The 25308-nt window shown below is 38.0% G+C and overlaps 1 protein-coding gene across 1 annotated transcript in view; it reads right to left on the bottom strand.

Annotated features, from left to right (window-relative positions):
• The window catches only part of LOC132482980 (CUB and sushi domain-containing protein 1-like), a 92720-nt gene that overhangs the window by 37775 nt on the left and 29637 nt on the right, over nt 1-25308 (bottom strand). Inside the window, 5 exon segments of the mRNA XM_060088248.1 lie at nt 9298-9402; nt 17191-17287; nt 17655-17746; nt 17828-17860; nt 18872-19075. Of these exon segments, the coding sequence (XP_059944231.1) occupies nt 9298-9402; nt 17191-17287; nt 17655-17746; nt 17828-17860; nt 18872-19075 (531 nt within the window).

The following is a 25308-nucleotide window of genomic DNA, read 5'->3' as shown; positions in this document are numbered from 1 at the left end:
CCACTAATGCCTGAAATTCCAAAGACAATGAAAGGACAACAAGAAAACTGTACTCCAATCCCTTTATTTTAGAAGAGAGTCAACTAAAGAACCCAGGAATTAAGTAGTTTATATTGCACCTTTCACTTAAATTTAATACTTGTTAAAATGCCAAAACATCACTGTTAGGAGAAAAGTTTTAATCAGTTACCAGTTTTTTGTGTGTATTACATTCAGCCCCAAATAAGTCTGGGATTCTCTTGTTACCCACCAAACAAAGTTCTGTTACTACTGAATGCCCAGAATAGTCTTGTAAGAGAGACTTCACATTACCAGAAGGGCCTCTGGAATATTCTGTGATGTTAGGTAGAAGTCAAGATATACAAGACTTTAAACTCTTCCATGGTCCTTGGTGCAATTAGAACTTGGTATGAAATGAGGAAGACATGAATTATCAATTGATGTTAATGAAAGCAATTTTAATAGGAGGCAGGAGTTGAAAGGGTCTCAGGAGAGTCTTTGAAATAAAAGCACTTAGATAAATTTTATGGATAAACACATGATTGATATAGAGTTAAATACAAGAATGTAACTTTATTACACCCCCGAATGGACACAGTTTAGAAGGTTGCCCACTCTGGTAGAGGTACAGATCTGTCTTCCGTGGATGCACAAGATGAAATCTCCATAAATGCACCCAGGGGTATATGAGGTGTTATCTTGTCCAACCTTTCATTTCCTGTGATTTTTACTCATGCCCACCATTCAAGTTGAGAAACCTTATTAGTATTATTAATATAGTATTAAAGTGTCATTAAAACATTAATAATTTGCATGTATTTGTAAGGATTACTGTAATTGTAGAGGGCTATTTCAAGCTGTCAGTATTCAACTATGATAACATCTCACTAAAAATGTGTAGTACTTTTCATTTCAAAAACTTAAGTCATTTTCCAGAATTTTAATCCTCATTACATACTTCCTTCTGAGTGCCTGTTTTGAAATGAGTCCACAAAGGAAATGAAATGTAATACTTACTTGATCACTGAAAACAAACAGAATGCAAGTATTTTAAAAGCAGATCCATAATAAACATAGCTTTATAGTGATAATATTCTGTTGACCATCAGCTCAGACCCCTGCAGGAATTAGTGCAGTTCACTATACTATGCTCTCACCATTATATCAAAAACTGACACAAGATTGTCATATAAAGTTCACTTCTGAATTTTCTAGAAAACCTTTTTTGCATACAATTTCAATTGTAAATTATAAGTACTTTTTAGAATATAGACAAGCAAGGAACTTATCTCTTTTCATTACTGCATTTTATATTTTTTAAAGATAATTATATAAATTTCATGTCCTTTTTTTGCTTTTATTGCCAGAAATTTAAAGCTAAGTTTAGTGCCTAACAATACCAATTATTTTAATATAGGGAGCTAGTATATTTATATCTTTCTCTTTAGTTTAGTTGCCTTTTAAATTTTTCTTTCTTTTAATAATTTCTTTGTTGTATACTTATTTTTATTTTAAGTTGCACCAAATACTTGAAGAACGGACAGGTTATCTTTTTTTCTAATCTATTTTTTATTCATCTGAGTATTTATCGTTTGAGTGAGATCTTATAAAATTCATGCTATATAATGCTATATAATATTATTTTTCATTATACACATAACTACAAATTAAATACATATGAGAAGGACTTAATCATGTATAATAAATTTTGAACTTGTTGTACTTGAAATACTACTACTATATTACAGTCAGCTCCAGGTCCAATAATATTGAGAAAAAATTTAAGTCTATAATAGTAAAATACTTTATATTTATTTTATAATAATCATTTTAACTAATGACAATTAATACACCAAACTTGCAAGCATGCTAAAATGTGAAAAAAATCTCCATTTGACTCTACCTTGTAAAGGATAAGCATTCATTTCAAACAATGAAAGAGTTACTATATTTACTTTTCTCTGAAATTTTTAGTTTTTTCATAATAACTACAAATCACTAATTCAAACTCCTCTTTTTCAGAATAAATATATTGTAAATGTGTTACTGCAATATTATTGTCTTTTTATTAAAAAAAAATATTGTCACTTTCTCTCTCTTACACGAGGCTGTCATGGCCATAGCTTACATGTTCCAGGCTCTGACCCATCTGTATAATGTTCTGTATCAAAGGGCCAGAGTCTTAGACATGGGAGAATAGCTTCCACATCAGACCATGTCCTCTGTTGGGCTACTGTTTAGAGTAAAATAACTAACTTTCTGCTCTGTAGGACATCTGAAATTCACACTGCACTGTAGCTTCTCTATTTCACTTGCCTTCCAGGGGTCAAATGTCATATCTCATAGACTCTAGAAATATTTTGTTAACTCCAGTGGGTTTCCCAGTAGTGAGTGTGAGAGGAAAAAGATCTCAAGAAAGACAGTGAAATAAAAGAAACTTTCATATATAGAATTATTTTGGTGCTGTTTGGACTCAGTGCCATATATCAGCACTAAATAGGTTTGAATAATTGCAGAAGCCTTTCACTTGAGGTCAAACACACTCATTGGGTTTATGACATTAATCTGGTATAGATGCCATTTGATGAGGTCTTATATGCTTCCCTGCAGACCCAGAAATTAAGTATCTTCCAACATAGCAAGACAGAACTATGTGTAAGCTCAGGCACAATACTAGTCTAATTTAATAAAGAAGGTTTTAGTAATGTAAAGTGTGACTATTAAACAAGCACTGCTATGTGTAAAAATTGAGATAAGTAGTTTCTATTTCAAACAACTTCTAAAGGGAGATTGTCTCAACTAGATGGGTTTATTCTGCTAATAATGTATTTGTAATGTAAATATATATTACATTTAATTCTATACAACTTATCTGTAAATATCTCTGAATTTGTTCACAGTTATGAAGAAACCTATCTCACTACTTTAAAGTTACGTGTACTAGATAGATGACAGTTATAGATAGATGGATAAATAATTTTGCTTAAAAAATGGACATTCAAGAAAATTTTCTCTATGGTTAATCTAAATAAATAATTTTAGTATTCATCTAGCCTTGAACTAGAGTAATTTAAAAACCCATAAAAAGAATTCCATTTCTACTTAGAATATAGAAATCTGTAAAATACAACCTCACTCCCACTTTAACAATGAGAAAAATCTGAACTATAAGATCATAACCTTTCTTGAACTCATCAGGGAGCTGAGGTTTCAGGTACCTAGATGACATCAGTTCCAAAGGATTAGCGCCTTCAAGGAGAGGGAGGACACACAAAATGTCACTGTGACAGATCACAGGAGAGAAAGGACCAAATCACACACAGGCAATGTCACATCAGCTAACGTTTTAGCAATTGGCCAGTACCTGAGCATGGGTCTCCAGTAGCTCAGGGCCCCAGACAGAGGGGAGTCTGTCCTTCCTTCCACATGCCTCCATTGACTAATTAAGAGAGATACTGGGGGCACGGTAGGAGCCTGGAGTGAGCCTCTCCCTTACCAGCACCAAATATCAATGTTTCTGTGGAGAGAGGCAGGACATCCGATGCACTTCCCGAACCCTTTCACTTTTAGAAAACTAAAGTATTAAGCCACTGGGGGAGGAGTAGCAAAACCTGTTCCCTCCAGGGCACAGGGAAAGGGGCACTTCAGCTTGGAGAAACGTGTACGGAAAAGGAAAGTCTACATGTGGGGTGTGGCAGGAAAGCTAGTATGAGCTAAAGACGCTACATCAGCACCAAGACCATGGTCTCCTAGCCCTAGGGGACATTCAGCAAACGCTCCTCAAAGGCCAACCACAGGTAGACCCTGATGACCTTGGGAGGGGGGCAAGAATGCTGAGAACACCCCACCCCACTCTGTGCAGACTCTCAAGGTTTGACTTAGGCTGGAAGAGAATCACAGAGCAACTCTGACTCCAGTGTAAGCTTAACACCGAGCAACAAGCAACAGCGTCTACTACTGGGGGAGATGCCACCTCTTTTGAAAAGGTGTTTAGGGAGGACTGACAAATCAGAGTGGAGTAATGATGCTGAGAAAAAAACCCCCAATTAGGCACTTGGCAGTGCCAGCTCACCACTGAGGAATTTGATGCTCTGAAAGTAACCATAGCAACAATGGAACTCAAATCCAGTGTAACTCCTGACTCAACAGGCTAACAAAAGTGATGCCCATTCCCAGGCACAAATATTAACCACAATCTCTATGGTTCTACTCGTGGTGTCCACCTTTAATAAAATATTCAAGAAATAATAACCCTTTGCTTAGAGATGAAGTAAGTAACCAGACTCTTCATACTCATATAGTGGAAATATAAGACAGGGATATTAAATATAAAAAATATGTTAGGGCTTCCCTGGTGGCGCAGTGGTTGAGAGTCCGCCTGCCGATGCAGGGGACACGGGTTTGTGCCCCGGTCTGGGAAGATCCCACATGCCGCGGAGCGGCTGGGCCCATGAGCCATGGCCGCTGAGCCTGCGCATCTGGAGCCTGCGCTCCGCAACGGGAGAGGCCACAGCAGTGAGAGGCCCGCGTACCGCAAAAAAAAAAAAAAAAAAAAAAAAAATATGTTAAAAGATCTAGTGGAAAAGACAGCATGCATGAAGAGATGGAGTAATTACTGATGAGAGACAGTAATTATAAGAAAGAATCAAGTAGAAATTCAAGGGGCAAAACACAATATCAGAGAGGAAGAATTATTTCAATAGACTCATTAGCAGACTTAACACAGCTGAGGAAAGATTCAGAAAATCAAAGGTTAATAGCAACTACATAAACTGGAACACAAAGAGAAAGTGTGAACAAAACAGAACTGAGGAACAATAACTGTGGTACAATATCAACAGGCCTAATAGACATGTAATTAAAATCCCAACAGAAACAGGAAAAGAGAATGGGGGAAAAGAAATATTTGTAATGATAATGGTCAACAATTTTTCATAAATAATAAAAGACATCAAGCCTTAGATCCAAGAATATAAGTGTACCCTGAACAGGATGAATATCAAGTGCACATGCACGTGCACACACACACACACACACAAATCCATCTAGACATACCACAGTCTACCTGATGAAAATAAAGAAAATTCTTAAAGGAAGCCAGAGAACAGGGACAAATGCATAGCCATAAGAAATACAGCTTACTTCTCATCACAAACTATGAAATAAGAAGACAATGAAGTGGCATTTTTAACATGCTGAAAAGAACTTTCAACCCAGATTTCTACACCCAGCCAAAATGTCTTTCAAAAATGAAGGTAAAATGATGACTTTCAGAAAAACAAAAGCTGGGAGAATTCACTGTCTGCAGACCTGTACTAGAAGAAGAGTCAAAAGGAGTTCTTCAGACAGAAAAATTTGAGAGAGAAACTTGGATTCACCCAAAGAAATAAAGAGCTCCAAAAGTGCTAAAAACAGGTAAATATAAAATATTTAGTTTTCTCATTTCTATCCAGTCTGAAAGATCAATATCTAAAGCAAAAGCAGTAAAAAGTTTTGTGGGCTTTATAACATGTAAAAATAATATGTAAGACAATAATAACATAAAGGATGGAAGGAGGAAATTAGAAGTATATGCTTGTAAGTTTCACTACCCATTAAGTGACATAATATTATTTGCAGGTAAGCTGTGTTATATTAAAGATGTATATTTTAAACTTGTCTAGGGAGACCATTAACATTTTTAAGAGTTTATCTAGTAAGTTCATAGTGGAGATAAATTGGAGCAATAAAAAGACTCAGTTAAACCAAAAGCTGTCAGGAAAAGAGGGAAAAAATCAACAAGATACAAATAGGATCAGTACAAACACTTCAACAGTGCTCATGTGTTTAATCTTATTTGTCGTCCTCCCACCAAATTCCACTGAAATAAACTTGTTTATAAATATTTACATATACAGTTGTAAATTGTGTCCTCTGTGTCCATGGGTTTTGAATCTGTTGAATCAACCAACCACGGTTCAAAAATTTTTGAAAAAACACATTCCAGAAAGTTCCAAAAAACAAAACTTGAATTTGATGCAGGTTGGCAACAATTTACATAGTATTTCCTTTCTATTTACAACTATTTATGTAGCATTTACAACATATTAGTTATTATAAGTAATCTAGAGATGATTTAAAGTATATGAGAGAATGTGCATAGGTTAGATGTAAATGCAACAGCATTTCATTTAAGGGACCAGAGAACCTGTGGATTTTGGTATCCATGAGGGAAGGGGCGGCGGGTGGCTCCTGGAGCCAATGTCCCACGGATACTGAGGCAAGACTGTATATATTGTTTCATGTTGAATCCAAGAACAGTTACTGCCATATTGCTCCCCAGGAGCAGGTTCCATGCTATATTCCTCAAGGTCAGATTTTGTATTTTCCAAGATAAACCAACGTCATCATTGTTCCCATATCTATAATTTAAAGTTCCCAGAAATCTAAAGTTTTCATTTGTTTCTTTTTCTTCAGATCAGAGCTCACAGCAAGAGTGAGGCTTGTATCCTTCTGCTGCCTAATTCAAATTTCCAATCAAGTCCAATAATATGAAAGTCACAGCAAGAGTGAGGCTTGTATCCTTCTGCTGCCTAACTCAAATTTCCAATCAAGTCCAATAATATGAAAGCTGTCTAGATGGATCGGAGCTCACAGCAAGAGTGAGGCTTGTATTCTTCTGCTGCTTAACTCAAATTTCCAATCAAGTCCAATAATATGAAAGCTGTCTAGATGGCGACAGGCTTGTATGAAGCATTCAAAGATGCTGGTCTTTTGACCTTTTAGCTGGATCACAGAGAATCTAGATCACACATACCACACCGGACCTCCTGGGAATCACTTTCGCTATCATTAATATTTTACAACTTATCCCTTCAGTAAAGTGTTTGTTTTTTGTTTGAGAAGTTCCTATCAGTGTTCGTTTGGAATTATGGACCGTTACAATTAACAGGGCCTAGCCTTCACCTCCATATGTGAAAACTCAGACTCCTCAGATGGAAGCAGGTGTGGACTTGCCATACAGCTCAGGTTTTAGAGCCAGAGCTGGATCTAGAACTGGATCTCCAAGACTGACTCCCAAGCTTCTTTATCTTCCACCTGCCATTCAGCTACTAGTGACAGGTGGTGTCACCACTTATAAAGAAGGGCAGTCTGTGTGCTCTGATTGGACAGTTGGGATATTTGGACAGGTGCTCAGTAAACTGCATTTGTGGTGAAATACATCTATGTCAACCTGTGTTCATTCTGTAAGTCGTTAGCAGTCTGACTCTGACCTGGGCAGGCTGAACACAAGCTAGGTTCTGTTCCTTCTCCTTTAAAAACTGAGCACACCTCAAAAATGGTGTTTTTTGAGGATAAATGAGTAAGCAGCCATAACACGTTTAGGGCAGGGCCAGGTATAAATGTGTGCTTGTTGTTGTTTTTACTATTATTACATGGATATATATTGTAGCAAAAAGTCTGAATTTAGACACATGTGGATTGGCAATACACATTTTAAGGTTGATGAAAAAATATGTTAATAGATTAAGAACATTAGATAATCTTTTGAAAACTTACTTCAACAGTCCTTCTGCTGTTAAGTGTTCACCTTAATAAGATTAATTCTATCAACACTTTGTATAATCTAAATTTTAAACTGACACAAAGAATTAGAACAGAGAAATGACTGCCTCTAAGTACATGGAAGGTAATGTCATGAACTTCAGAATGCTGTTAGCGTCTGAAAACAACCTCTCAGAAAAGAAAATCACGAATGAAAATGTTGCGTTCCATGTGGCCAAGTAAAAAATAAATACATTGAGTAATGAAACAAGGCCTTAAGATTCTTGAACAAGATTAATTTCAGTAAGAAATATGTGCGTCTCTCTTTTACTGAATTTTATCAGTTGAGAATAAAGTGAAATGTAGGTAATTACTATATTGTTGGAGCTGAAGTTTGTGTGAGTACACAGATAATTGTACACAGTAATTGTAGACTAATTATTTTACTAGCATCTCTTTCTATAAGGAGCAAGTGAAGAGCCAGAAGCCACAAGATAACTTTGAGAGGAAGAAATAAGAACATTCATCAATTCTAACACTGCTAAAAATATTAGTGAATTTATTAACACTATCATAAATAAGGTTTATAGTTTTGTATTACAGATGTTCACAAAATGTATCAAAGTAGCAGATTTTTCCAGACATATCCTACATAAATATCATCCATAGTATCATTTTACGCTATCACTAAAGTAGTTCTATTCAAATAAATTGGAATAAACTTGCATACAAATGCCTGTAATAAGTAGGGCAATTTAACCTGAATGCAAAACAACCCTGTGGTTTGTGTCTGGTTCAGAATATTTATCGTCAGCTGGAAATCTGGCCGTTCAAAAGCATGCCTGCATTTACACCCCAGCAAACTGTTTATTTCAGTTCAAAGGATCACTTATTAAAGCTTATCCTTGTATTTGCTTATTTGTAACTTCTTAAAGGAGATGAATATCAACATTAAGCATTTTTAGTGTTTGAAAACATGTCCTAAAATAAACTTTACTCTCATTGGAAATTCTTATTTCACTATTACAAGGTTTACCTGCATAATCAAACACCAAAGAAGATTTGTGAGTTTGACCTTTGTCATCCCATTTATCAGACTATTAACTCAGTCTCACATCCATTTTTAAAAGGTTAGCATCTACTTTGCATTACCTTCTTCCAATTAAAATGAATAATACAAAAAGGCAGGCACTAAAGTGGCTGCTCTTTGCGAGTCTGATTCTACCAGCCTCTGAGACTAGAAATAGAAAGGGCTTATGACCATAATCTATTTGGAAATTATGACTTTCTACATTTTTGGAAACTTAACATGAATATTTGCTATCACTCACAAGAAAACTAGTAATATTACAAATGGTTATTTTGTACTTTTTTTTAACACAAACACCTGAAAGCATAGTCGATGTTTTATCTAATTATTCCAGATACTAAATTCTTCATTTCCCTATTGTCTTTCATAATATAATTATAATATATAATATAATAAAAAATAGTTCAATATAAGAATATATAATTATTTATATTATAAATATATCATATATATTATAAATTAATATAAATTTCTATATTATAAATATTATAATTGTTATAAAATTATATAACATAATAACATAGTTCATAGAGATCGGTTTTGTAACACCCAAGTTCTTGTAACTTCCAAACATAGTTTTAGAATAAAATTTCACTGTGTAATAAGGGCAAGGATCTATTTTCCCTTTAAGAAAATTACTAAGTATCCCAGTGAAAGCCAGATGCAGAAACAGGTGACCTTACTTTTGTATTCCAAGTGGAAGCCAGCAGCTGCCACACTGATATCCAACTGGAAATGCAGGTAGAGCTGATTGGATGTGCTGTTGAGCAGTGCTGGCATCATGGTACCTGTGAGAAGTGATGCACGTTGAGCTTTAACATCAGTGATGCGTTCACTCTTCACATTATAAAATCGGTAAGAATATCATCCTAAGTGATATATGTTAGAGAAAGACAAATGTTATAGGATACCACTTATGTGTGAAATCTAAAATATAGTACAAATGAATCTATTTACAAAACAGAAATAGACTCACAGGCATAGAAAACAAACTCATGGTTACCTAAGGGGAGAGGGAGGGAGGGAGGGAGAGAGGGAGGGAGGGAGGGAGGGATAAATGAAGAGTTTGGGATTAGTAGATGCACACTGCTGTATATAAAATAGATAAACACAAGGATTTACTGTAGAAAACAGGGACTATACTCATTAACTTGTAATAACTTATAATAACTTACAATTTTCAGATTATAATGGAAAAATCATCTGAAAATATAGATATATTTAACAGAATCACTTTGCTGCACATCTGAAACTAACACAATATTGTAAGTCAATTATACTTCAAAAAAAGTCACTGAGGATATTTGTTTAGGTTTATAGATCCCTTTAACTTGTCTGATCGTCACATATTTAACCCAAGTATTGACTTTGATGGTTATACTTTTAGCCACTCTCTTCTTCCAGGTCCAGTAAGAAATTCCACATTTTCTCTGCCCTCCTCAGGCAGATGTGACATCTCTTTATCATATCAGTGAAAACACACAAATTTTTATGCTTTACCATTCATTTGATTCTTCACATTGCTTTCTTTTATCAACATAACCATTTGCTTTTTTTTTTTTTTTACTTGTCATGAACAAAGAGGGGACAAAGTCTCAACATGTAAGTCGTATGGAGGTTGGGGAAGCAGTTAGACTGTAGATCTGATACAATATATTATCCAGAAGAGGTTGCTTTTGACCATATATTCTCTTCTCTATCCCTGTGTGACTCATACTGAATAATCTTCTTTCTGAGATCTGCAAATTATTTCAATGAAACACACATGGAAAGGAAAATACAGGTTTATTTTACATAATGCCTCATTTAATTAAAATGTTCTAACCTACATTATAGCAGCTGACAAATGAGGAGATTTAGTGATGCTGAGGACCAGGGTGACAAAAAAGCCATGGTACCCAAGGTGCCAAGGAAAAGCGCATGTTAATTATCCAGAAATGTAAAACGTTTGGACAGAATGTATTATAATGTAGGAAAACAATAAGCTGGCTTAAATCCCTTTTTACCTAAAGCGTACATGCTTGATATTCTACTGTATTCAAATCATTCTCTGAATAAGTACACACTTCCTATATGTGAAGGAAATATCCATCACATAAAACTCATCATGATGCAGGCAAATTACTAAATGAAGATGATGCTAACGTATAAAGAAAGAAATATAACTTTAAATAACAAAACAAGGGAATAAACTGATAATTATCCAAGCCAGATGAAGAATATTGCAAGGATAATATCCTTTGTCACCCTTCACTCTCTTCTTTTTTTTTTTTTTTTTTGCGGTGCACGGGCCTCTCACCATTGTGGCCTCTCCCGTTGCTGAGCACAGGCTCTGGACGCACAGGCTCAGAGGCCATGGCTCACGGGCCCAGCAGCTCCGCGGCATGTGGGATCTTCCCAGACCGGGACAGGAACCCGTGTCCCCTGCATCAGCAGGTGGACTCTCAACCACTGCGCCACCAGGGAAGCCCCACTCTCTTCTTAAATGATTCTAAGATCCTCCAACAGCTGTAATTAAACCAATGACTCCAGGTAAGGACTCCAGCCATCTGTCCCATCACTTGGTTGTCAAAGGCTCTTGGAAGATGACGTGAACACAACTCAACTCATATCATCCCTGCAGATCCTGGTTGACCTCCTGTGTTCCCACGTCCATCCACACTGCTAACACCCGCTGAAGTCCTCCCATCAGAGGCCCCCTCCCTCTCTGTGACCTGTGTTGGCCTACAGGCAGCCGTCAGGCCCTAACGAGCCAGCCTCCCCCATCCTTCTTGGTTTCACTCACTCCATCCCTCTATCTTTACCACCATCATCCCTGCACAAGACACCAGTGCTATTAAGCAGAATGATGGGATAGTACCATACTCCTAACATGTTTCCTGAATCTATTGTTGCCTCAATCTAATTCATTCTCCACTCAGGAGTCTGAAAGCTATTTTTAAGATGGATACATGATTATGTCATGTTACAGTTCTCCTAGATTCCTGGTCATCTTAGGATAAAATTTCAGCCTCCTTGATTTGACCTAAAGACCCTGCCTGATCTAACTACTACCTGCATTTCTAGCTGCTTCTCACTACTCTAGTTCACAACTAATTTTCCTGTTCAAGGTGTTCCCATAATCATAGTCTGGGATGCTCCTTCCCTCTCCTCTATCCATTTTGCCTTTCTTATTCCTACTCATTCAAAAATCTCCACTCTTCTCAAACTAAGCCTTTTACTTATTCATCAATAAATACGTGCTTACCAGCCAGATGAGCCTTTTAACCACCTCTCCAAATAAATCAATTACTTTCTGACCTGGTGCAAAGCAGAGATTCCCCTGATTAAGATAAAGCCTCAAAGACTTGATCTTCATTAAATACTTAAGGACGAAGAGCAGACAGACCTTGCCGTACAAAATATGGAAATGTCAAGGTTCTCATCAGTCTGCTGCTCCTAATCTTCAAAGCAGTTGCCACTTAGAACTCTTGTCTGAAATAGCCACCACAGTTCCAAGGCCTTTGACAGATGCTCTCGGTCTTTAAGTGCATCAGGCTACCACCATCCTTCTGAGGTCCTGCCACCTCCATGTGACCCTGCAGGAATTCAATGATAACTTAAATTCCCAGAGGGAGCCCAGGCCTGGGGAACTCTCTAACTGTCTTTACTGTCAGTCTCCTAAAGCACTTCATCACCACCCCCTCTGCTTTCAAAAGCTGAGATTCTTGCATGAGCAGAGGGAAGAGAGGGTTTTCTCCATCTAGGCTAAGGTACAAGCAAAGAACTGGCTCTCGAATGGAATGAGGTTGGGAAAAATACCAGTGGAGTGAGATGCAAATAACATCCCAATAAAATATCCTATTCCAAGTGACTATGAGTTTTTATTGATTCCTAAAAATATATTCTAAAAATATATTAAGGTCTTCTTGACTTTGGATTAACATGTAGAGTCTCTTAAAAACTCTTTGGGTTTATAGTTTCACCCTCAGTTTGAAGATGTGCTTTAACTAGTAATGTGTATACTGACTGTGTCTTTGGCAAATCAGTATAAGGAGTGTTACTAGACTGTTTTGAAAGAACAGTGATAAATGGAGGACAAAAGAAAACACCAGGTCCACCCCTTAAAGACCCTGAGTGTGTGTGTGTGTGTGTGTGTGTGCGTGCATGCATGTGTATGCTCACACGTGTGTATTCTTTGGAAGCTAGATTCCCCACTTGAGATTTGAGGGTCTGTGTCTCAATCCATTTCCCCTGCCTACCAAGGTGGGGCTGTCTCTAGGAGGTGGGGGTCTTTTCAGAGCAGAACCATTAACATACAATTCACTATGAGACACTCTAAGGGGTTGCTGAATGATAAACATTTAGAAAATGTCTTCAGATTTAACCCCTTTGTTATCTGACCTTGGTTTGATGAATGAAGTTAGATAGATATATACATACATACATACATAGACATTTTTTAATTGCACAGTCATGGAGGGGGAAACATAAGCCTATTCCTGCTGGTCAGCAGACACATATAAAGACAGATTATTCCTTGAAACTAATTAATAGCTAATGGGGTGCAGATAAGGGAATGTTGCAAAGTGGGGTGACCTCAAGACAAGAAGGAGACATCCACCAAAAACTCCAGTTTTAACCCATTTTTGTTCAAATTGTATGACATTTGTTGTCCTCTCACTCATGTATTATTTTTGTATATTTGGATAATGTCTGCAGAAAGAACAATGTTATCTAACCAGGTAAGTTTTAATTATAATATCAGTACTACTTTCTGCCTGGTTTTACCTGTAACTTCAGGTAATCAGTGTATTTAATAGCCTCCAGCCTCCAGTCAAGTCATTTCCACACACAGATACTCAGCACACATTTTTGACTTTTTGTTTATCTTCCCTAACCGTGTTACAGTGGAATCAGAAAAACTGCTTCCACTCCTGACTCTGACACAATCAGTTCTGTCACTGAAAACATTTGAATATGTTCTAATTCTGTAAAATAAAGATAATAGTACATCCCTTATATGTGAGCCATACATATGCTGTGTGTGTGAAAGTTCTTTGTGGATTATCACATCCCCTCTAAATGTTCTTATTAATTGCAGCAAGTACATTCATGAACGACAGTCCTGTTTGTACTTCTGTGATGATATATAGTCATTTGTTTTCCTACAAAAGATGCTGGATCTCAATGTCCCAGGTGGCAGATTAGGCGTGCTGGGGGTGCTGGGAGGATGATAGGCAGCCAGCACCTGCTGCAGCCACAGAGAGTCCTGCCCTGCGTGCCCCTGCAGGGGGCTCCCGCTTAGGGCTCTGCTCAGAATGGGCTCTCAGAAGAAGCTTATTCCCATCGTTCAAAATGCAACTGAGAGATTTTTAAAAAAACTGTTGCCACAGGCAGAATACTTTTGATCACATTGTCTCACTGTGACCTAGATAGAACCGCACACACAGAAAGCTGAGAAGTTGCATTACAGCTCTGCAGACTCCACTCACAGCACATGGATGTTTACTGTCCTTTAATCCCAGTTGTCAGCTACAAATTGGTATGAATTTTGTTCTGTCTTATCCACTTAAAATTCATAAGCTGTCTACTTCCCAAAATGATTTTAAATTGCTTACAATGTGAGTCCTACATACACATGGCTATCCAGACAGAAAAGGAAAATCAAAAAATTTAATTTATTCAAGAAATCAGTCAATCATTTTTCCGGAAATATGTACGTCTAACAACTACCCATTCTTGTTTGTTTTCAGTCAACAACTAACATTTAAAATGGGTTCAGATTCTCCTTTGTAAATATTTTGAAAGTATCATAGGAACAAAAAAGTGCAAAACATATTTTAAACATTTTAAAACATATTCAGATTTCATGGCTGATGTGTCATTTCTTCCATATAAAGGTAAAAAAGACTCTTTTTAAAATATTTTAAATAATTTTTAAATTAAAGTTTGCAAATATAGTACAGAAAACTCCCATATACCCACTATCTGGCTATATATTACATAATAATGATATCTATGTCTATGTTTCCACAATACATATGTGTATAAAATTATTTTATTCTAAACCCTCTGTGAGCAAGTTGTAGACATGATGACTCATTTCTTGTAAAAACTCACCGTGCATTTCTTCAAACAGAGCAGTTCTAAAAAAAACCCCCAAAACAAACAAACAAAAAAACTAACACAGGTGCAACAGTACTATGTATTCTACAGAAATCACTGGAATTTTGACAATCTGCAAATAATGGGTTTTCCAGCAAAAGTACTCTGTCCATGATTACTTCCCTTTAGTATTTTTTGTCTGGAATAGTTTCTTAGTCTTTCTTTCCCTTTCAAGAACTTGATACCTTTGAAAGACACAAGCCACTTTTTGTGTGAAAATATTTTTCAAAATCAATTTTTATCTTAGAAAATTATAATTCAAAAAAATTATTTTTACAAATTTTACCATGATAAAATTTAATAAAAATTGCTCACGTGAAATTTTTTTTTTTTTTTTTTTTTTTTTTTTTTTTTGCGGTACGTGGGCCTCTCACTGTTGTGGCCTCTCCCGTTGCAGAGCATAGGCTCCGGACGCGCAGGCTCAGCGGCCACGGTTCACGGGCCCAGCCGCTCCGCGGCACGTGGGATCCTCCCAGACCGGGGCACGAACCCGTGTCCCCTGGATAGGCAGGCGGACTCTCAACCACTGCGCCACCAGGGAAGCCCCGTGAAATATTTTTCTTTAACATTTTATAAGTTAATCAAATGCATGCCTGAAAGGATTTGTTGTTGTTGTTGTTTACATAGGGGGTTCTCACGATTTTAGTATTATATCAATATACATTTAAGCTGAGACTACACTCAAACATAAGTTTAGAAAATGGCATTACAAAAGATTGGGAGTGAGTAGTTTAAAAAAACAAAACAAAACATGCAGGGCTGCTGTGCAGTAATAAATCAGATGTTTTCACTGCCGTAAGTTTCAGTGCAGACAAACTTCAAAACCAGTCCTCCAAAAAAGATGAAGGCATTTAATAAAATGATTTTTCTTTAGCAACATAACCTCCAAAGAGAATGTCTGATGTTCTCTGTGACTAGATTCAGATGGTGATGTATTTTTGGCAAGAATATCAAAATGTGATGCTGTATTCTTCAGAGGTCACCATGTTTGCCAGTTCTCAGGGGTGTGAGGGAACTACCTTGGGACACTTCCAGAGGCTAATTCAGGGCACTTCCTCTCAAACTCAGCTTTTAGTGACATCATGCTGGTTGTTTGAAATCAGCCCTGGTTGGGGTATTTACACACCACAGCAACTGCAATTCTAAGCCAAATCAAGTTATTTGTTCAGATGTTTGTTTTGAGAGCAGGTTTATCAGTTCACCAGTGCACAGGTGTCCTGATACTGGAGATCTTAACATGACTGCCTGAGGAAGGTGGTGTCTGCCAGGCTTCTCGACTCTTGAGTTATTTCTTTCCTCCTTTGAAGTGAATGAGGACTGGGTAGGGAGATGCACTGAGACTGTGGCTCTCTGTTCCTCACCAAAATCTCACATGTTAGTTTTAGCATTCACTGATGTTCCAATGTGAATCATTTACTGTCCTAATGGTTGCCAAATGGTGATTCCCTAATTCCATCTCCTTCTAGATTTATTAGTTTGGATTCTGCAAGGGAAGGCTTTCTCTTTCACTCATCCCATTCACACATGTATCTATTTACCTCAGTATGGATCCAAACATTTCTATTTTATACGAAATGGTTCATCATGTGTGCTTTTCCCATCAGAGCCTTGGAGTCAGCAACTCCCCAAGAAGCACTAGTTCCTTTAAGGGAGAATGGTATGGAAAGTGATATCTAGAAACCTAGAATTGGGTATAAGCTGGGTTCATGGCTACTGGGATTATTGTGTTACACCTCTCAAAAGACAGAGGTAGGAAATATGTACACACACACACAACTACATCCACACTTATATTCTCCTCTATGTCTACAGCTATACGTATGAAGACCATGAGTTCACACCAATATCTCGAATTCAAATTTGCCACAACCAGCTCCATGCCAGCCTTCCTCATTTCCATTTTTCCAACTCCCTTATCAGTCATTGAGAAAGCCAGTTCACATCATCTTCCATATGTTTACTTATGTTCTTGTTCTCATGTGTGTCCCCAACCTTCCATCTGTATCCCTACCCCTTTGCTCCACCACCTCCTTACATGGTCCCCAATTGTGCCAAACTCGTCCAACAAGCATATGAGAAAAGGAAAATCAGCCAATCTGAAGTTCATTCCCCCCACCCCCTCACACAATTAACTTCAGTGAGACACCCTGTTGGGTCCACAGGGTAATAATCCACTCTTTCTTTCCAGCTCGGGGGTCCGACAAAAGTGACCCGCTGCCTTCACATCAGCCCTCCTGCTCATGGACGACAAAACTTTCTCCTTCACACCTGCGTTTTGGTGCTCTTGTTCTAAGACTCCCAACACTAGAGAAACTGTTATGTATATAGAAGAGTCTCCTAGAGAAATGTCAGCATTGAGTGTTCTCTTGCATTTTGTCAGTGTTTGATGATTCTGATTCACAGAAACAAGGGGATTGGTGCCATCTTACCTGAAAAACTTCCTAGTCTCGGTGCAGTCACATCACCGCCATCATAAATCTCAAGAGAGTCCCAGTTCTGCTCTGTGGCAAAACTGATGACTTGAATCTACCAAACAATAATAGTAACTTAATATTTATTTTTTGCTTAATAAAATTAGACTAGTCCAATAGGGTTTTCATGAAATTAAAACTATACATGTAAGAGAAAAGCAAAACCAAAGAAAATAGATCATGGAAACATCCAAAAACTTCTACAAATAGCACTTCTGATAGATTTTATTCTAAAAATCTATCATTTTTATTTCAAATGAAGAAATATGATTAGAAACACTTTGTAGAAATGGTAAGAAAAGAGAAACAGGTTATGGTTTATGTATTTAGAATAACCAATACAAAAAGGGGGAAAAAAAGAAAGGAAAAACCCATGGACACAAGCTTTGTTTATTAGTAGACTCTGGGCTTTGAGAACTTACCTGAATTCCTGATCCCTCTGTAACTATGACCTTCCATATACAGTTTAAGTTGTTACCATATGGTTCAGGGTAGCCGGAGGATAAAATTTTACCTCTCTTTGTTATAAAAACAGAAACTAACACACCATTGTAAAGCAATTATACTCCAATAAAGATGTTAAAAAAAATTGTACCTCTCCACTGAGTGAAATTGCCACTGTAGGGGACTAAAAGACAAACCCATAATTAGTAAAAATAAAGTACAGTGAAGAACAACATTCATTTTGTACTTAGTGTTCTTTCACTGTGTGACCAGCTATTAAGAGATATTTTACATGGACTATGGTACTTTAAATGGCATTTTTAGCCAAGGTCAAATTTAGTCTGTTCTATCTCTTTTTTCTTTTTTAACATCTTTATTGGAGTATAATTGCTTTACAACGGTATGTTAGTTTCTGTTTTATAACAAAGTAAATCAGCTGTACATATACATATATCCCCATATCTCCTCCCTCTTGCGTCTCCCTCCCACCTAGTCTGTTCTCTTTTAAATGATCAATACCATAGATTATTATCTGCTATGCTGCTAAGTTTTAGGCACTGTCTAATGATGTCATCTCTGAAGTGAATTCTGTTTAGAGTAATTGATCTACTACAATTTAAGAAGTTCTGCAGAGTTTTCTATATGCAGACATGCAACTCAAAATGATATTAATGGGATTTATGAACAAATCCAGAGAGGAGAAGAGACGCTTAAAATGCACAGATGAATTCAAGTGCTAAATCATGATTGCACTGGAGGTTCTTACACAAAATGAAGTAAATAAACAATAACTAACAATGGTATTGTTATTCAGGTTGCGTTAACCTATTACTTTTCAGACTTTCATCAGCACCAGTTTATTAAAAGAGCATTACACAAGTAATATAACAAATCAACATTGTAGTGATTTTTCCCCCAAATGAAATTATGTTGTAAACCCATGGCTTGAGATGGCATAGTTAATAAGTATCGAGAAGGAAAACATGTTTCATACTTGTTAATCTGATGAGTTGTTCCATGAAACAATAATTTTTAGGGTTTGGCTGCTACTCAATTATTTCTGATAAACTGCCCTTTAAATAGGTCTGGGGCATGGATCAGTTCATGTGGACTGAAGAGCAGCTCTATAGTGCCGCTGTGAACCCGGGATGGAGGACCACGTTCAAGTTATCCCACCTTAGGGACACACGCTTACCTACGCAGCTTGGGATTGTGTCATTCCACTGAGCGAGAGCGTTGGGCACGGACTGACAGCGGATGGCCATGGAGCCCTGCAGTAGGTATCCTGGGTTACACTCAAAGCGAACGATGGAGCCTGCTGAAAACTCCAAACCAATTCTCCTCCCATATCTGGGCTCAGGGACAGAGCTGCACTGGGTGTCACTGGTCCGAGGAACAGCTAGAGGCAAGACACACAACACAACCATCTGCATGTGCATCGTGAAGCCATGATATTTCCTTGAAAATAGAATTTAAGATGAGTCTAGAAAGAATTTATGTTAATGTGGAAATTAATAATGCCTTTCACAGTCTCTGTAGTGGACGATTTAGGGAGCACTTTCACATCTACACGCATCTTCATGTCAACCCTGAGGATCACCCCGTATTCCCATTTCTGACGAGGAAAACATGGCATATGGAGAATTAGTGCTTTATGAGGACTGAGTGATATTCATGAATTTACAATTAATTAAGCACCCAGATCATTGCGCCAGGGATAATGAGATGACTAAGAACTTGTACTTATCCTCAATGACCTCAGACTGTAGTAAGAAAAGCTGTTACATAAAGAATTATTTATAAATGGCCATGGTGATTTAATAGCAAAATTAAAAATAGAACTACCATATGATCCAGCAATCCCACTTGTGGGTATTTATCTGAAGGAAATGAAATCAGTATCCTGGAGAGATATCTGCACCACCATGTACAAAACAGCATTATTTGCAATAGCCTAGCTATGGAAACAACCTCCATGTCCACCAATGGATACATAGTATAGTGCATACCTACAATGGAATGTTATTCAGCCATTTAGAAATGAAGAAAGTCCTGCCATTTGCAACAACATGGATGGACCCGTAGGACATTACGCTAAGTGGAATAAGCCTGTCACAGAAGGACAAATGCTGCATGGTCCCACGCATAAGAAGCAATTAAGAGAGAAACTTATAGAAGCAGAGAGCAGTTGGTGGCTGCCAGGAGCTAGGGGAGCGGAAAGTGCAGAGCTGCTGTTAAACAGGTTTAAAGTGTGTCATGTAAGACGCCCAGGTCCTAAAGATCTGCCACACAAAGCGGTGCCTATAGTTAATGGTGCTGGATTATGCACTGCTAACTTTAAACAATGTAATCCATTCATTTTAAACAATGATTTAAAGGATTTAACCTGAGAGGGTAAATCTCATGTTACCATAATAAAAAAAATGTTCATATACCATAGGAAAACATACAATTAAACAATTCATTCTGTACAGAAAGACTTGGGAGGGAACAGAGGGGAATGGGAGTTTGCACCACGGTCTGAGAGCAGAGCTGGTAATAAGACCCAGCAGATGGCCTCATTCCCAGGGGTCTTCCCATTGGACCAGTGATTCTCCGAGGTGGGAGGTGGGGATGGGAGAGCAGTTTGCGGCTGGAGGGAGTGCTGACACTTCCCCAGCATGTCTAATATTATAACTGTCCATTTGGAAATGAAAAAAAGAGACTATACAGCAAAGGACAAAGTTTAATAATATATTCCAGCTGGTGGGGACATCATTTGGCCTGAAGGTTGTGAGAAAGATATCGAGCAGCTCTGATGCTGACACCTGGTTGCTACCCAACCTGAGAGCTGGCTGTCCTCCTGTTGACCACACACAATCTCTGAGGCCACTGCCTGTTTGTGATCACAAGCAATACTGGGACCACTATGCAAGCCACAAAAAGAACAGAAAGTTCCCTGTCCAGGCTAACATGAATCGTGACCTCTACTAATCACAACTGCAGCCCTGTTTTGTTCCATCTACACCCGTCATAAAAACAAAGATGCCCATCGTCACAGTGAACCCCTGACAGCGGTGAATCCAAAGCAAAATCATGCTGCCTGCGGTCCTGCCCCAAGTCACCCAGCACAAGCCTGCATCCTATAACTACCTCCCACCCCGTACTTTCTTCTTGTCCCCGGGTTCTCCACGGTGTGTGGATCTTATGGTTTTTGATGCTAGGCCTGGTGGCTGAGCCTCATTCCGGTGAGATGTGTACTCACGTTGTAGATCAGAATTCACTGATAAGCAGTGAAATATCGCTATTAGATTTTTCTATTTATAAAAAGAGGCACGAGATAAAGTTTGAAAAATACTTCTGCGGCAAAGGGGTCTGCCACCCCAAACAGACTCTTTGAGAAATAGAGCCACAAGGTACGCAATTGGGAGTCTGCATTTTTGGCTTCTGTCCCTGAGTTAAAAGTCAGTTTGTGTTTATTGTCTCCAAGACCCCATTCCTCTCCGTCCTCGTGTGCCTTCATTCAAAAGGGGCCATTTTATTTAAAAATAATCCTTCTGTCTTTAAGATCCTTTCCCCAATACACTAGCATCTTGTTTTGAATTGAACCTGAACAATAACAGACACCATTTTGGTAAATTGCTTGTCAGGAAGCAATTCTATGAGAATGGAAGTCAGAGACTGTTTTGATGAAACTACGTTTCAATTCAGTGTTGAAATATTTTTTATCAGAATGCAAAAGTTAATAAAACTGTATACTGTCTAACAGCTATAGTCAATAAAATTAATGATACTACAGAATGTTCTTTTCTATAACTGAAAACAATGCAGAATATAAAATATTCTATTGTAATAAAATAAGGCTTAAAACTTATAGTTGCCATATGTTTATGTCTGAGTTTTTTGTTACAGTTGAACAGTAGCATGAGAGCAATAAATAAATAAATAAACAAATAAATAAAATGATATTCCACAATCAATTCTTGAGAATATTTTACACATATGGAGAAATATATCCAATCTTAACTGTTCAATTTGTCCTGAACCACTTGGGAAGCACCCTGTATTCTTGGCCAAGTTTCCACACTTGTCTAAGTGGCCTCAAACATAGCATTTTTCCAGGGTATCACAAATGAGGAGAAACACACCACCAAGGGTTATCTGTACACATGTCACTATTAAACCTTTATTCATGAACTTCAGAGTTGTCTATTTTCAAGGAAAATAACAATAAATAAATAATACCTGTATTTGAATGAAATGATGGAAGACAATTTTTGGAGGAAGAAGTTTGCAAAGTGAAGAAACCAATTTTAATTATCTGAGAAAATGGGACAGAGGAAACCTGGGAGATAGAGGCATCAAAACTGCATGTAATATCTGGAGGAAAATTCCATCAGTTAATCCTTGCTGATGAACTTTTTCCTTTCAGCCTGTCCTCTGGGGCTTGCCCTCACCTGGAGGTTTCAGGCCACATCAGAGAGAAATTCTATTCCGGTAGCCATTATTCTTCATCTTTCAGTAAATGCTTTGCGCAACTGTGAAGCAAAACTGAAATCAGCCCAGTGCCAAGTGGACAGGGAATGGGGTCATCCTGGAACAGAGGGTGATGAACACAGTGATTGGCTTCTCAGGCCGAGGATTGTGTTGGTTCAGAGACTGGGTAGTATTCTCTGGGACTTTCATGACACTGAAAACGGGTGACATTGTGAATATGGGGAAAAGAAGAACATAATGTGATCGAATCCTACATCACCGCAAATGCTCTAAGCTACAAATATGTGCATGCAGTTCTTTTACTGCACCTCTTTTTAGAGTAGGTGGAGTGAAAAAGAACAACAACGATAATAAAATAAACCTGAATGCAGACAAGAGTAACCTGTCCAAGTGAAGCAGTCTTTCCTATTTCATTTACAGGCAGAGGGACATATTCTATTTCTGAAAATCACTCTGTTCTTGTAGTTTAAAAATCTGATTTGACAAGCCATTACTAGTCGGTGAATTCAAGCATACATCACTGAGTTATGCACAAAACTTTATGCTCAATCTTCTCTGTAAAAAAGTATTCATTTTATAAGCTCTTGAAACAAAATGTGAGTTTCTTAGAAGTGGAAAACCAACTAAGCTGTATAATTTATGCCATCTGAGGAAACATGAGGCCTGGGGGAAAATCAGCCATGTATTTGCATGCCTAGGAAGGACCTCAAGCAAAGAAAACCTTACTGTAAATTCCTCCTACCCAAACTTAGAAAAATCATCTCCATCTTTCTAGCTCTGTTTCTGGTATCTGTTTATTTTAGGAAAACCCTGGCAGAGGACAGTCCTGATAGCTGCTGAGTCTGGGAGACTGGCAGCTGGAAGGCTAAAGGCAGGTTGCTGTGTCAGGTGAGGCTGGGAGATGAGAAGTGTGACCTGGAAAGACAAAGATGTGGCCAACTGGCATTTGTAAGTAAGTTGTGCACAGTGGGGAGGTTTGATGTAAAAGCACAGCTCCATTTTACCCTTGAAATATTCAGTAAGTCCTGCATGGCTTACTAATTTTGGTGTGAGTGAGTTATTTTGAGGGAACTAAAAGGCAGGTTGAATTCTACATTGAAACACACAAGAAAAATAGACTATCTGTGGAAATAGCAGGCATAAATGTAAGACAATTACAAATAGTAGTATATTGATGAGATGTTGTCAACCACCATGTTTAACACAGACACATTCAGTCGTGTGCACAGATGGAGCAGAGTGGCAGAGGGTAGTGTAGACTGTTTTCATAAGTGAGGATGTGCCTCAGAGTAAGCAGGAAACGAGAAAAGAATACTTGCTCTGCCTTTGTTGGTCTCACATAGCTTGTTTCTTGTGTTGATTCCAGTGTTAACAAGGTTGATTCTAGTATTAAAAGGTGTGTATTTGGGGCCAGAAAAAGTCTCTAAGTGCAACATAACTACTTCACAGAGTAGAATCAAAAGGACTTTAATGAGAGTGGCTTTCGTGTACCAAGAGGATGCTGGACCTTTCTCCAGCCCCGGCAGGGGTCACAGCGGTGGTCCTTGATGGCCACTAGTTGGTGGGCCAGACTGCAATGACCACAGTAGCCATGAGCAGCAATAAAACCAGCGTTATCATCCCCCTGAGAACCCACACTCACATTCTTGACTTTATTCACCATCCTAGAGACAGTGTTCGTAAGGGGACCCCCACCAGGGGTGTGGAGAGACAGTGCTGAACTTGTTAAGAAATAGTAGGTGAGTCTCCAACACGGCGGATTTCTGAGGACTATTTGGCTTTTATATTTGCATTGACCTAGAAAATCTTGACATTAGGGGCAGTATATTTTCTATGGAGTGACAAAGAGCATTAAAACCTGTAGAACCACATTTACTGATCGCAGGTTCTGCCAGTCTCATGGTCCCAGAGCTTAGGAAGAGGAGGGGCAGCTATGGGAATCCCCACCACGGACATTCAGGGAATTCCCGGGTGCTAGCGAGTGGGGATGGTGGGGGGGCGTTCTCCTGGATGCGTAAAAGGAAATCTAAAACATTCTGAACACGTTCGTGTTTAAAGGCAAGCACTGTACTCCTCCTAAGTGTTCAATGAGATGTTACAGTGTCCAGAAGTGACTGTTAGAATGATTACAGGGACTCTCGCTCCAGGAGGACGCACTGTGGTGTGAAGGGTCACCTCGTTAGCCTTCTTGGGTGCCCATGTCCTCATGCACCCTCTTACCTCCCTCTCTTCTCAATGTATCCTTCTACTCCAAAGCAGCATGGAAAGCAAACAAGCAAATACAACCCAGCAGAGACATAAAAGTTACAATACTTTGTAAAAAAAAAAAAAAAGTCCTCTATGCTTCCATTTCTTCACCAGATCAGAGGGGCAGCAACATCCTCACCACCACCATCTCCGTGTTGTTCACCAGGACGACGAGGAGGTTCAGGAGCTGCCTGGGTCATGCACTACGGGCTTTTTGTACCTGACACCTGCACTCATTCTCCACCGAAGTCTGAACAGCTCTTTAGAAACTAACACACCATTGTGAAGCAATTATACTCCAATAAAGTTGTAAAAATAAATAAATAAATACAAATAAAAAATATTTTTAAAATTAAAAAACAAACAAACAAAAAAAACAGAACTGTCTGTGAACAAGGGTTACACAGCCCATAGCCATGCAAGTCAGAAAGTCCCTGCACAATTAAGCTTTAATAACTTATAGAGGAATGGAGTCATAAGTGGTATGTGAAAGCACTATTCAGAAAGTTTTTACACAATAGAGTTCAAATAATTTCTAGGCTTCCACTAAACTACTATCTTTCAGAAGGCCACGTTCAATTTAACTTTTGAGATGTACTGAAAACTTTCCCAGGTGCTCCTGGGTGATTCATAAATTGCATTTATGATCCTAGTTCTTTAGATCTGAAGGATTTGGCTTTGATAAAAAGACATCCATTTTTGCATAAACTCTCTGTAGGAACAAAGCAAGATAAGGAGATATATTGGAACTTTAGAAGAAATATTGAGTATGTTAGAGACATATTCTTAAGTGCAAGGAAAATATATTCCTTCTATAAATAATTTCCTTTGCACTTTTATGTATGTTATACATTTTAATGATAATATGTTGCTTTAAAACAAGAAATATAATTTTTTTTTTTCTTTTTG

Source organism: Mesoplodon densirostris (genome assembly GCF_025265405.1).
Source record: "Mesoplodon densirostris isolate mMesDen1 chromosome Y unlocalized genomic scaffold, mMesDen1 primary haplotype SUPER_Y_unloc_1, whole genome shotgun sequence".
In the NCBI taxonomy this organism is placed as follows: Eukaryota; Metazoa; Chordata; class Mammalia; order Artiodactyla; family Ziphiidae; genus Mesoplodon; species Mesoplodon densirostris.
The sequence above is the reverse complement of the archived record's forward strand: the minus strand, read 5'-3'. Positions and strand labels throughout refer to the sequence as shown.